The following is a 15,247-nucleotide window of genomic DNA, read 5'->3' on the forward strand; positions in this document are numbered from 1 at the left end:
CTTTATTCTCCACTAAACATTGTTTAGATGTCATCAGTAGTTTGATTTTAGGCGTTCTGGTGCTGGTTAGATCACTGCTTATACAGCTCATTGTATTTGCAAGACATTGTTGCATTTCCCCCTTATGTGGTCATCTGCATTAAGTTTATAACTGAAACCTCTTACAACACCAGTGGCTTGTTTCAGAAAGTCAAAAATCTTTATGTTAACACTGAAATGAGGGTTTTTGGTTTTAAAATGGGAGGTATGTTAAACCCGAGACAGTGGGGTAAGTCAAGCCTGATTCAGAAGGAGAGGTAACTTAAGAGTCTGTTTCCAGGGTAACTAAATCTGTAAACCTAACCAAGATGCTCTCCTAGAGATGATGATGATGATGTTGCCTTCACTTGTAGGAACTTACATTTATACTGGGAGAGGATTTTGAGGACCAAAGTGGATTTTTGTCATGTACACATCCATTTATTTGAGCGGTATCATTTTTCTCTGCAGTCATTTTAGATCTATCAATACAGAAACTTAAACTTGAACTGTACATGCTAGAAAGCATTCCTTCTTTATGCGTTGGCCAGACATGCAAAAACACATGTTTATAATCATATTATTTAATAGAAATTCAACGCACAAAATACTCCAAAGATAATTAATAAGCAATATATGCCTACGTAGACAAGACGTCAGACTAAGAAACAAGTTTTTTTCTTTCCCGTGTCATCCTGCGAATTCCCCTCGATTAACGGCGACGCTAAGTTTCTGCTGTCTCATCCTCAATGGAAATATTTATTGCATTTGTTTTTTTGACAATCCTGTAAAATACAAGGATGTGCTACTTGGTATCCTTTTCATTTATTATTTGGCTGTTTTTATGCTGAAATAGGCTATATCTATGCTATATTTTCTTATATTAAAGTATATTAGGCCATTATATGGGCAATTGATGACCATTAATCATGAGGGGGTAAATGTTGTCCCCACGTGAATAAAAATAATTTATCAGAGGCATGGATATTAAGACCAGAGGGGGGATAATTCCCCCAATGCCCCCAGCAAATCACACCCTGAATATTCTCAGTTTATCTGCCTTTTATATTTTAAAAATGTTAAAAAATTAAACGTACACGCTGACACGAGCGCAATTTTCCTCAACATATGTAGTTTACAAGTTCGTATTAACATGTAATCAATAGGGAATGAGAAAGCAGATTTGATGTGCTGTACGAGGAGAGGGCTCAGAGCTTGGATTTTTAGCCCGAACCCAGATGTCAGGTTCAGTGCTGGACACCTGCTGCTGACCCATCTAATGTACCATATGTGATCAACAGTACTGATACGAAATTGGTTTTCTGTGGCCACAAGTGTGCCGAAATTATTAAATGCTACAGACCGTCTAAAAAAACCTTTAATTGAAAAGACAAAAAAACAAAAACAAAACACAAACACTGAAGAAAAACACACCATCATACAAGATCTGCATGAGCCTCGTCCTTTTGGTCACTTTATTGAACTGTTATATTAAATACTAAGTAGCAGATCATATTAAATGGCAGAAACTGTCAGTGTATATGCTAACATGAAAACATTTTCAAGAGTGCAAAAAGTTCCTCTACATTTTTCTGAGTGACAACCTGTGGCTCGAACCAAAGGGCTTACTGTCGCCACTGAAAAACAATGAAATACATCTACTTAAGTATCCGAAGTGGAGATGTGCCAAAGAAGAGAACAATACAGGCCGCTCATCAACCTGATAAGAAAAGTGTTAGCAAATATCCGAACAGGTTGAACTTCATTTAAACTCCACAAACATGTACCGTACCTACTGTACGTCCTGCTGCCAGACATCGGATTAGGTTTAAACCCACACTCGCGTGGGGAAAATCATAAAAAAACGAAAAATACATGAACAGTACTCAGTACAACAATATGCTAGGCAACACTACAACGAGAAAAAGTCCGATGTTACAAAAGTCCAGAGCAAGCAGTTTTAACAATACAGACATTCCATAGCATGAAAAGCAACGACAAGTTTAAATACCTAAAAGCAGATTTAGAAAAGGGGTGTTTAAAACATCCGAAGAGAATTAGCTGCTTGATATAAGGCCATTTGACTAGATGTTACGTTCGGGGTGTCCGTCACAGTGTCTCTGGAGCACTGGCATCTCGGCACCGATCGCAGACTTCGTCTTTACTAGGGCAAAATCTTCTCTAAGGTTACGAAACAGAAATCTGCTATGGTCCCGCTTTAATCTCGCTGCTTATCCTGCAATTGATTTATTTATATATGCACAGCCCTTATGTAAGGGAAAAAAACTTGCAATGCCTAAAAGCATTTTGGGGAGAATATCCTTAATCTTAAATACACAAAAACGACGGCAACTGCCAACATAAAAAAAACCTTTAACAAAGTCCGTGTCCAGCCACGAGCACACAGAGAGGGATGGCTGGCCAGGCCGAAGCATCTTTACAGACCCGTAGATGGGCCCGGATTCTTGCCCAGCTGAGGGCTCGGGAGTCCGTGGAGCGCCCCGAGCTGCTGATACAGACCGAGAAGCTCCATCTGACTCATGGGTGCCGTCAGGCCGTTCTGCATGGCCAGTTGGTTGAGCAGCATACCCTGTCTCGCCATGGCTATCTGCTGTTCCTGGACCTTACGGTTGTTAAGCACTTTCTGCACGTACATCATCAGCTGGAGAGGAAACGAAAGAGAGATGTTAGTCAGGTCAGTATTTAAAAGGAAATTCTTAATTTTACGCAAAATCCAATATCTGCCGTGTTATTCTGTCATCTTTTCTCCATTTTTTCCCAAAACGCAATAAACGACACTCCTCCTTTTCTGCAGAATGCAATCAATCCACTCCTCAAATCACAGCGCACCATTTCACGCATGGTAAACAAACAATGGCGGCACTTTGAATACACACAGAATCCTAGTTTTCCTCATCTACTTTGTACTTCTTGATCAACAAACAAACAAAAACAAAATAATACTTTAAAGTTGCAGTGTGTACATTTTAGCAGCATCTAGTGGTGAGGTAGTGAATTGCAACCAACGGCTCAGTCCGCTGCTCACCCCTCCCTTTTAAAAAAACATAGAGAAGCTACGGTAGCCACCACCGGACAAACAGGTCATCGTCGGAGACAACTTAGTAAAAAAAATTTGTCCGTTAAGGGCTTCTGTAGAAACATGGCGGCACAAAATGCCGACTTCCATGTAAGAGGACCCTCGGTGTATGTAGATAAAAAACATCTCATTTTAAGGTAATAAACACATAACGGTTCATTATGTAAGGTTTTTATACACCCCTGATAATATAGTTTTGTATATTATTTTGCATTTCTGTCAAAAAAGTCCTTCTAAAAAATACACACTGCACCTTTAATGGCATTGATAAACCTGTGGTTGTTTTCTGTGACGGGAAAGAAACGTAAGTCGTCAAAATCTAATATTTTCACGCGAGAGGCACTCGGAAGACGGTTGTTCTCCTGACATTATCAAGCTTCTGTCATGCTAACACATTGACCCCAGGTGATCTTATGAAAAACTTTACATTATTTTACTCAAAGTCAACGAAAATCGATCAGGAACAAAACATTTGACAGTTAATCGTTTTGAAAAATGTTAAGCGACGACGTCCCAAGTATAACAGCGGAAATGATTCTTAATATGACAAAGTAAATGTTTTGATTAATGCCATTAATGTTTATTTTTTTAATCAGTGTATACCACTAGTCAACTAAATGAATATAACATGGCAAAGATGAATGCACATTTAATACATTTATAGCATTTTGAAAAAAACTTGTCAAGCATTTTGTGGAAAAAATAATCAGTTTTTTTTTACAATAAATCTTTGAAAATCAAATGATGGATTAGAATTTTTTATGTTTTTATAAACTAAAGATGCTATGTGAAAGTTTGTAACAGAAAATAGTGGTATAGAAATCAAGTTTTTACCGCAATTAGTCAAAATGGTTTAATTGCATTTATTCATTCATACAATAGCATTCCTAGGTCATTGACATTATCCACTATATTCAGGGTTACTTTAATCTGACTAAAGAGCTGAATTTCCATCATCTATGTCCGGCATGCCGTGAGCCTGGATAATGTAGTGTACACCTTAAGTTTATTAAAATGTAGCTTCAATGCATGAAATTAATAAACAGTGCCAATAAACAGCTGTTTCAATTGTAGTCAGCAAAAGGCTTGGACCTGGAAATGGTATTCCTTACGTCACAAGTTAACAAGCGGATTACATTTGGAAAAATGGAAACCTAAAGCAACAAACAGAAATCCCTGATATTCCATGACTTGGATAAAAATATAAAATTCCCTGACATTCAATGTCTGGAAAAGACAGTTTAAAATTCCATGATATTCCAGACTCATAGAAATCCTGTATATTTTGAGCAACAGATAAAAAAATACTCATACAAAAAAATACAAAAATAAACAATATGGTAGCACATGAATAACTTCCATATCCTTAGTTCTCAAGACTGCTTGTTGGGATGTAGATAAAATAATGAATATTTTTAATGAATACATGGCAAGAAAAAGTATGTGAATCCCTAGGAATAGTGATTTGCCATAAAATGTGATTTGATCCTCATGTAGGTCACAACAACAGACAAACACAATGTGCATAAGCTGACAACACACAAATAATTCTAGTCTCTTATATCTTTTTCTGAAAACACCCATTAAACATTCACAGTGCTGGAGGAAAATGCTACAAAATTCATTCCTAGGGGTTCACATACTTTTTCTTGCCACTGTATAAACCCCGTTCAGCTGAAGAAAGCTGTTTGAGTAAATGTCTGTGTGATCTATTCCTTTAACAACAGTGTTTTAGCAAAATCTACCTCACTGTAAAGACATTTTAAAACATTTTAAATTGCATTAGTCCTTATATACAGTGTTTTAAAGGCTAAAGTCACAAATAGAGAGTAAAAGCAAACGTACGGTTTGTTGTTTGCCAAGGACATCACGGTAAACTGCCTCCCGGTGTTTAAGCTCCATTTCACAGTTGGCCTGTCGCCCCAAAGCCATGGACTGAATCTGAGCCTCCGGTAGATTCGGATTCTCCTTCCACTGCCAAAAACAAGCACACCTGTTACACCCTGTATACATCAACATAAACAACAACAATTGCCGGCCATTGCTAGATGAATAATACTGGGCTGTTCTTTCTTTTTTTCTTTTAAACGCTCTGCCAGCTTCTAAGGCGATATTAATCTCAGATGTTCTGAGTAGATGCAAACATATAGATAATTGATCAATTATTGATCTTTCTGCACTAAATGTCAGTGCTGTGGTTGGATAGTGCAGTTTAAGGGGTGGTATTATTATAATAAGATCCCCTTCTGACATCACAAGGAGAGACACATTTTAATGAGCTATTTTTTCCACATGCTTTCAGAGAATGGTTTACTAAAACTAAGTTACTGGGTTGATCTTTTTCACATTTCTTGGTTAATAGAAGCACTGGGGACCCAATTATAGCACTTAAACACGGAAAAAGTCAGATTTTCATGATATTTGAAAGGTGTCACTAAGGTCCGTAGCACAAATGGTGTTGGGCTTCTGTTCAAATCTGAACAGGATTTGATGTTTATATCCCTAACCCCAATTTAGGCTCAAAGTTCAAACAGGGCTTCAGCAAGCACCATTCATTTTCCATTGAGCAAAAATGTGCCGTAACCGTTAACCATAACCAATAGGTCATGACGGCTCACGTAAGTAAAGCTGTAATGGCGCGTGTTCTTGGCCTGCCCATTTAAGCACCTCACTGTAGGGATCAGCGTGACCCCTGACATGGCTTCTCTGCCGTCACTCACCAGCTGTGCGATGATGTCCTCCAACGGCTCCCTGGGTACCACCTTTAGAGCACTGGTGGCTTCCAAGACCTTCTGTTTGCCCTGCTTAAGTAAATCCTGCAAAAATAAAACGTGTGCGTGAGAAAGACATCGTACCAAACGAATCAGAAGAAGAAAACGACGCCTCTAAATGTAGACCTAAGAACGTCTGCTTTCTCAGACACAATGGAGATAGTGTAGATAAATAGCAGTTGGCAGAGCGGGACGCCAACTGTCAGTGCCCGAGGTCGCACATCACAATTATCTGACGGCTTGAGGAATGTGAAAAGTGCACGTGGAGCTCATTACTGACCTCCAGCTGTTGGTTGGACATGGAGGCCAAAGCAGCCACATTGAAGGGGAAGTAGTTCGGCGATCCCATGCCCATCTGAGAGTAAGACGGCTGGTTGACACGCATGGTCAGACCCTGAAACAAAAGCACAGCTGGTCCATCAGGCGGACAGAACCGGAGAAACTTCATTTCAAACTAAAAATAATCTTCACAGTCTGACAGATGAGAAAACTTCGATCGAAGCATCGCTTTTGGCCTCTCTGACATGATTTGTCTACGTTCTGGCAAAGACCAACAAAAACTCCAGGCCGACAGATGACCGGACTATCCCAAAAATCCTGCTGTGCACCCATGTGAACGTCTGTTAGGGTCCTGAGCAGGCTGTGTTTGTCTTAAGCTCTAAACACAGCGGTCCTCCCGTGAAGGTCAGCGTGTTTGTACATACAGTAAATGAGCTACTGAGGCAGATGTGGCCATTCCTGCCCTTTAATTGGGTCTACGGTGCAGGCATCTCCTAAACACACCGCAGCTGAGAGAGATGGGGCACGAGCAGGTGTGCCGCAGGGATGGCCAGCGTAACCGCAGCTGCGGCGCAGACCTAACGACTGCAGGATCATCTACACACACACAGACGTTCATTTCATCTCTCTTCAAAACTGGTTGCAACTAACAAACAATGAAAACACGGCACATCTCGATGTATTTCTCCAATCATTGAAAGTGCCTGCTTAAAACTGAAATCGGCTGAAATTGTTGAAATAAGATCTTATTGTGTCTGTACAGAGATGTTGAAAAGCAGGTGAACTTGTTCTGTTGATATTTTAACTTGTAAATAAAAAACTTTGTGCATTTTTTAAATAGTAAAACAACTTAAAATGTCAAGATGATGATAATAAAAAAATGAGTCTACAGGGAAAAAATGTATCTGCAGATTAATAAATTCATTTTAATCTTCAACTTTAGACCTTGATGATTATTAACATTAGGGATGTCAATTTATGCAATTTCCCATATTCGATGATTGTTTAAATTAACGATCAATCAATCGAATAATCGTTAAAAGTAATAGTGCAATAAGCCTTTACAGCTGTGGCATATAGCCAATGACATAAAAGTGTGCGTAAAAATGCCAGCTTCCTCACGCGAATTAAAAGATTTTATTTTGTCTAAATAACATGCTAGTGGGATTGTAAATTGAGTCAATGTAGTTGATGTTTTGATAAAAATCATCAATTTAATCTCGTAATGAAATATAATGACTAATAAACACAATATAATTCCGCCTCACATGGGCACTCCGCACAGTCGATGAAAGTCCGTGAGTCCATGAAAATAAAAGTTTCATTATCATCATGTGTTATTTTTCTAGTTGTTCACCTTGCTTTCCGAGTCATTGATACACCGCTTGTTGTAATTATATCTAAGAAGCACACAAAGGGCACTTTTCCCGTTGTCACCTCAGCTGCGGCACACTTTCAGCAAAGATGCTTATATTATGAAGATTTCAAGCTTCCATTCCGCAACAGTGTTTAGCATGTAGCGCCTCAGCCAGTCAATAATGATGATCAATGAAATATGTTGCAGGCGTTCAGAGTGTAACGTCAGTCATTTATAGTTTACATTTTAGTTTCTTGCCAGAATTTAAGTTTTACATTTTAATCTGTTTATTAAAAACGGCTTCTGGTCTCCTTCCCTTTGTAATGCAGCGTTAGCAGCATTGCTATGCTAATCTTGCCGGCTGTTGTCCAAAGAGGCAGAGTTTACAACAAACTGAAAAAAATACTTGAGTTGCACTGTCACTGTTTAATTTTTTTTATAATTATTTATTCTGTAATATGTTGCATACATGCTTTTCATTTTAAATAAATGTTCTTATTCCAAACTAGTCCCTTGTTTTTTTGTTAAATTATATGACTAAAGCTGTTACCTGTCAATTTAAATCATGTTTTTTTTTATTAAGTACTCGGTATCGGTAAGCACTGAAATGCAAGTACTCGTATTCTAAAAAAGTGGTATCGGTGCCTCCCTATAAAAACCCAACAACAATTAAACAAATGCAAACTCACTTATGTTAAAGGTTGAAATGAAACCTTTATTACCCAGCATTCGTTCGCACTTTTGCTTATGTCAGCGTCCACCGGATGCACGGTAAGAAGCAGCAGCGCCTGATAAACATGCAACTTGCGTTTTATGAAGAAAAAAATGCCTGAATTTATGCACAGCTGGTGCTGTTTGAAGCAGACGTGTGTCCACGCTGTCCGGCGGTGGTGCGGGAGCATGTGGCATCACAGAACTAATCCATAATGAAATTATTTGACAATGAATTTCATAATCGATTATTATCGTTTTAAACGATTAGTTGTTGCAGCCTATCAACATTCTGTATCTGTATTACACTCTATTACATGCAGAGTTATTTTTAACTTTGCATTGGTTCAAAAAAAGGATAAACCCAGCCCGTTGGTTGTAATTCAAAGTATGGTTGGGTCAACATTTTTGGCTGGGTTTGTCCCTTTTGACCCAACACAGGGTTGATGATAACATTTTTTGGAGTGGAGGAAGGCTGAACAAAGCGGGAGAGACACTGCTAAATCTTCTATAAAGTAGCTTAACAAGGCCTCACTCCTCCTATTCTCCAGGGGTGGGCTTTATTTATATTCAGAGGTTTGTGAACCACGAAGAAGCTTATTTGAGCTACAGCCATTTACTGTAGCAATGTAATTGAAGAGAATGTTCTTTTGCAGTCATGTGTTGTAATGACATTCAAACTGAAGGGGAAAAGGTGATCAGGCATATGACCTCTTTAATGTGAGTGCCAAAAGTACAATCTGTTGACTGATATGCATGTCAGTATTATATCGAGTAAATAAAGGGTTTGTGTTGTTACAGACCTTCTTCTCTGCCTCATACTCAGCCCAAGCCGCTTTACGGTCTTCCTCACTCAATGCCTCTTCCTCCTTGTGGTCCAGCAAGGAGTCGTGCTCGTGGTAGCCAACGATGTGATCTTTGAAGCTGTGGAGCAATTCGGCCAGGATAGGATCCTGTGAGGAGAAAGAGAGAGAGGTTAACAGACCCACGCTTCAAAGCTCACAACAACAAATAAACACATCTGCCTGTGGACCACCATTCAGAGAAAACACAAACCCTAATCCTTCACTGCTTTATTTCACCTACTCGGATTTGAAAACGCTGTGTACGATCAGGAATGACAAGCTGAAATCCAGCAGCTGGTCTATGAGGAACATGTGCTCATAAGAGAGAACATATTTAAAATAACTTCAGAGGCTTTCATGTAACTCTGCTCTCCATGACAACAATGTTATTGAAAACAATACCTGAGTGAAGCACAATTCACAACACACAGACCTCCAACAAACCTGACTTGAATTACATTCCACGCCAAATGTTTGCTTTTCTTTGTCTCGCCTTAGCTTTACATTACAAAGATCCTCGAGATCTGGAAACAACTCCGGCGTGCCGCTGGATCCCAAACACGTGAAGACAAATGGGTGATTGTTACGTCATGACCCGACTGAACAGCGACAACAGCGCTGATACAAACAAAATCAATCAGAAACGTCACGGACAATCCTCGTCTACAACAACTAAAAGACATTTTCCAGCTTCAAAACAGGCTGGACGGTTTTTAAACGCAAACGTGTGGGCGATATGGCAAAAAATAAAATCTAGATTTTTTTCAGAACATGTGACGATTTTATTAAATGTTTTACTTGTTAACTGAAAACATAACTACAACAATACTGCAGTAACATTCTCTTTCCAATAACATAAGACGCAAGAACATCTGGTTAAAGAAACTAAAGTTCTAATCCAAGTGCACTAAAGGAGAGTTATCAACAAATGAATTCACTTTTTTTTAAATCTATGCAGAAATTAGGCATTGTTTAGAAATATAACGGTAGCCTAAATGTGAAAACTAGACCTAAAACTTACGTTCAGGGATTTTTATGTTTTGTTGTATTTGTTTGTAGTTTAAATGCACAGTCATAATCTCACATCACATGTTAAATGAAACAATTTAACTATTATTTCTCTTTAAACCATTCATAAAGGTTAAACATTTGATTAGATTTTTCATGAATCATTTGTCAATAATTTGGATGATCTATGCTAGGATTGACTTCTTTTTAACCGTTCTTTAAAACGAATCTGTTCAAATAAGTCATCATTAGTTTGCGAATCATACGTTTCTGATCACGCTGTTCACATTACAAACTTTTTGTATATGTGATTTACTGTAATGTTTGCTCAGACCACTCACTGTGCATCATCTGCACTGAGAAAGAGGCAGTCTGCGCAGACATGCGCAGTTTTATATGCAGCTATAATTCAGCAGGTACAAGTGCCACGTGAGGTTATGGTTTCAGTCATCATAGAAAAATAATACAGCTTAATTTTTTTGGAGGTTGAAATTTTGCGTGGGCGGTTGCCGATTCATTTTCACTTTGAAATGATGTTTGTAATGAACATCTACTTAAAATCCCGTTTTAAACAAAATTAAAATTGTGTCAAAACATAAATTCGAATTAATCGGAAAAAATCTGTAAAATCGGTAGTAATTTAAAAAAAAAGTTAAGTCATTGACATTTTCTGTTTTGAACAACGCTGGACCACTGTAGATGTTTAAACAAATTGAAGGTTTAAACAAAATATTATCTGTGGACCTGAACATTCCTTCAGGGACCAATCACAAAATAAAAAGAATTGCAATAGAAATGAGAAAATTGCATCATGCTTTTAAAAGGAGAATTGCAAATAACCAGATGAAGATTTATTTCTAGAAAAAGAAGAAATGAGACAGGTAGAAATATCAGAGGAATTCTTTCTGCATTACAGAAAGTAACTTAGAGCTCCGCTCCGGAGATCCGTTCACATCGAAACATCTCAGTAAATGGCTTTGATAGCTAGAAAATAAAAACATGTGGCCCGAGCAGGCACAATCACGCCAGACCCGACTGGATGTGTGGCCGTAATTTCTGGCTAAGTAGCTAAATTAAAACATGGCTGAGAGCTGCCATGTGAGGAATCCACCAATGACTCAAGAGCTCCACTGAATATACAGAAACCAGTCGAGATGTCATTCATTTACTCGTGTTTACAGGAACAGACGATCAAAAGCGTGCAGAACGTATAAAGGGATTGAAGTGTGATCTGAGGGTCTCCAAAGTGAACGCAATTAGACGATGAAGCCGTTCGTTTCAAACACGAGAGAGGCGACCCGTGCCCGGCCTTATCTGAACATTGTCCGATATTAAAAGCCGAGTAAATGGGTCACGGAGCTGCTGGGTCAAATGACAGCGGAGGGTTCCGGGGGAGCAGGGAATGCCGGGATTCCTGATAAATCTCCAGTCTGGAGCGTCGCGGGTGGTCTCGTCCGTCTCCTTAACCTGCCCTACACGACTAGGAACGCTAATGATGGTAACAAGAACTCCTGCATTATCATACTGTGAGCTAACCCAACGCGTAATGACGGCTTAAGGAAACGCTATCGTTTTACCCCCAGGAAAGGGGGAGCGAGGTAGGTCGATCTTGAAAGGGAAAAAAATGAGCAGAGTGCAGATTTTTCTTCTTTTCTCAAGGAAACGAGGAGTGGGGATCCCACAGGAACTCAAACCAGGGGGGTGGAAACGTTTTGCTTTTGATCAAAGCGTGGAGGTTTGAGCCAGACCGCCTCTGGGCTAAAAACAGCCTCAGGTGAGGAACGGTCTACCTGCTCGTGGGCTCCCATTGAGATGGGAAAACTCATGAATCACAATCCACTGAAATAACTGCATTGCAAGCAATTTTTTTAAATGGTTTATTCATGTTTGTAGAAATGGTTATTCTGGACACATCAGCAATGTTCTACAGTGGGTAACTACTGCGAACTCAAAGCTTAATGTTGCTATTACGGATGCAAACACTGATCGCCATTAATGGTTGAAATGTTGAAATTGAAACTCAGTTGTGCTGTCAATTATTTTCTCTCTCTTTCTCTATGCACTAAATGACAGTGCTGTGGTTGGATAGTGCAATTTAAGGGGTGGTATTATCCCCTTCTGACATCACAAGGGGAGCCAAATTTCAATTAACTATTTTTCAGATGCTTGCAGAGAATAGTTTACCAAAACTTAGTTACTGGGTTGATCTTTTTCTAGGTTGAAAAGAACACTAGGGACCCAATTATAGCACTTAACAAGTTTACCTAAACGGTAGCACTCAATACATGACTTTTTATGACTTCATTGCTCTTTTTTAATCCATCCTGTATGGCTATCAATTAAAAGCTGAAAGTTTGCAATCTCTTTTCCAATACTTTTAAAATAAAATCCAAACAACGTGGCTCCCACATCATTGCTGGTAAAACCGAGCTTTCAAATAAAATGCTTTAGAAGAGCTCTGCTTAACTACATACATTTATGACTTGGCAAACAAAGCCAATCTACTTAAGACACAATCCCAGATGAACCGGCATGTCCTGCCTCCAACGGTTGCTGATCAGAGCACCTTATAATGAATGCATACCATATTCACTGACGTCGTTTTATTCCTCTCATTAACACGACTATAAATCGCTGCCGTTCACCATTCAGCAGGGAGGGTGTGAAGAGCACGGTACAGGCACAGAAAAGCAAAAGGGGTCTGCATAAAACACTGGCATGTAGATATGATCAAGCTAAACTACCAGTTATGAAGGAACAGCTTAACACTTGCATTTCACAAGACAACGGTTTGACGCACAGGTGCACAAACCATAGAAATCAAAGCGGTCCAGGGAAAAAGACTAAAGGAATGTGAAAGATTGAGATATTTGTAATACCTAACCTTAGCCAGGCAAAACTTACTCGACAGCTGCACATAAATTATACACATAACCTCAGTGCCCTGATGTAAACAGTCTGGGTCTGCAAACCTCTTGATATTTGGCATAAAGCTGGATGTCAGGTGTATGTCAGGGAGGCATGACCTTGCTAGGGCTAAACAATAATGCTTGTCCACCTGTCTGGGTCAGAAAAAAGGTGTGCGGACACAAGGCACATGGGTATTTATAAATCCAAATCTCTTAAGGGCTCATAGTTGTGCGTAAGTCCTACAGCATAGCCTTAATGCCGGAGGCTCTGTGTTGATTTTCATATAAACTTCTGCATTGTCGCCCACTAATAGGCAGTATCCACATGTGTAACCCAGAGTAGCAGTGCAATAGCCGCAGAAGCAGCAGCTTGGCCAGTAAACTCATAGATATACATAATAAAAGGCTAGATGTCTTACGGCCAAATCTCTAACGTCATCACTGGCGGCCATCTTGTTACAGGCAAGCTTTCCAATCGGCACTGTGGTACCTGATGGAAGGTGAGTGATCTGCATGAACAAAAATCCTCTTATCTAGCCGAAATCTTGATAGATTTAAAAATTGTTTGGTTTCTTATGTTATTAACGTGGCTAAAATGCTGTATCTATGAACATTTTTCATGACCATTATTCCTAAGTATTCAGTATCATAAGTACATCTCTGACATTTATAACAAACCAAACAACTTGAAAAATCAGTAGAAAATTGAGCAAGTTATGGTTATTTAGAAAGTACATGCACCATTGAAACATTATGTTACGAGCAAGCCAACTGTGACAAGATGGCCGCCAGGTGCGGACGTCAACCTCCATCGGACGAGACATCTAGCCTTAATTATGTATATCTATGAGTAAACCCACAAACGAAGCAGCAGCTGTAGGACAAACCCTATATTTGGGTGGTGGTCTAATAAATTTGCTAAGCACTGCAGGCCTCTTTTTTTAATGAAAATCCAAATGATAACTGGAAGAATTAAGTTGACCATATTCATTACTTATCAGTCGAGCAGTAAAGTATGTTAGCAGTGTACTGTCTACTCTGGTTCACACCTTCAGGCAAGCACTCATTTAAGGAAACATCTGGAAGACTTATTAAGAAGAGTTTCTGCACCCAATTACCCGACTACAGCCAACTCAACAAAACCCAGTCAGCAGGGAACCCACAACGAAAGCAAATTACCCCTTTCCCACCACCGGACCACTGTCAGGAAGTGCACGAAGCGGCCCGACCGTGTCAAGTCATGCTGACCTGGGTCTCGCCTCTTTAAAGGGGCCTCCTGGAAGCCCGAGGCAGGGCCAGACCCCAAGCTGGGTGGCTCTCGCGTCCGGCCCACAGCATCCTTCTTTGTCATTAGAGTGGAAGTCCATCGGCTTCCTTTGTCTCCAATTAGTTTCTCTGAAGAGCGACGGCGGCTTTAAGGGGGTTTGTAATAATGACTGTTCATCAAGTCAGGGGAGGTTTATGCCGCTTCTTTGAAAACTTCAGAGACAAAGCAGTGAATCAGCGTAACAGATGGCCTTCATGAGGGTATGATGTTTGGGTGAGCTGCTGCAGGTTCAGTAACAGTCTGTATGTGTGTGTGTGTGTGTGTGTGTGTGGGGGGTTGTTATCTTCTCAGAAACACTAAAGGAAAGTTACAGGGCAGTAAGGAGGAAAAAGTCTGGGAATAGTTGCCATCGTTAGATCAAAGTTCATAATAATGTATAATTAAATTTTTTTCATTTTTATACAACTGAAGAGTTCAGATGCAAAACCCTCTAAGTGCATCTTATATGTTTTCTTGTTAATGAGCGTTTTATATCAGACTCTTAATGGATTCTGTCCAAAATGAGATAATGATATTGACAAAATGTTTTCCACACTTTTTATATATTTATCAAACACTTTTATACATCTGCATTTGACAGGCCTCAGGCCATTCAGAAATACCTGTTTGCTGGCAGAATTCATGAAACGCAACATAGATTTTTCAGCAAAGATGTTGACGTGCAGACACATTACACAAGGGGTCGCATACTGGGCGAGAAGCGCAGCGTCAACTGTAGGACAACTCGCAGGTATTGCACACCGGACGTGCACATTAAATATTACGGGCTTAGTCAGAGTCTACTTCATGATGCAAAATATGCGTTAGCAACCTATGCTACTCGTTAATGATTTTGACATCCGAGGACGAAAATACATGAAGTTCATATTTAGAGCTACTGTCAAGAGTTCACAGGGATTTTGAAATGCAATTGTCAAATACACAC

General features: G+C 39.5%; 1 protein-coding gene across 2 annotated transcripts in view; it reads right to left on the reverse strand.

Annotated features, from left to right (window-relative positions):
• Positions 1–1,466: 1,466 nt before the first annotated feature.
• The window catches only part of atrx (ATRX chromatin remodeler), a 67,667-nt gene continuing 53,886 nt past the window's right edge, over positions 1,467–15,247 (reverse strand). For both annotated transcript variants that reach the window (XM_073854022.1, XM_073854021.1), the window contains exons 31-35: positions 9,037–9,186; positions 6,167–6,280; positions 5,836–5,931; positions 4,961–5,089; positions 1,467–2,680 (exon numbers count right to left, since the gene is read on the reverse strand). In XM_073854022.1, coding sequence (XP_073710123.1) covers positions 2,456–2,680; positions 4,961–5,089; positions 5,836–5,931; positions 6,167–6,280; positions 9,037–9,186 — 714 coding nt within the window. In that variant the 3' untranslated portion in view covers positions 1,467–2,455. The remainder of the gene's footprint in view (positions 2,681–4,960; positions 5,090–5,835; positions 5,932–6,166; positions 6,281–9,036; positions 9,187–15,247) is intronic.

Source organism: Misgurnus anguillicaudatus, chromosome 16, assembly GCF_027580225.2.
Source record: "Misgurnus anguillicaudatus chromosome 16, ASM2758022v2, whole genome shotgun sequence".
NCBI classification, from domain to species: Eukaryota; Metazoa; Chordata; class Actinopteri; order Cypriniformes; family Cobitidae; genus Misgurnus; species Misgurnus anguillicaudatus.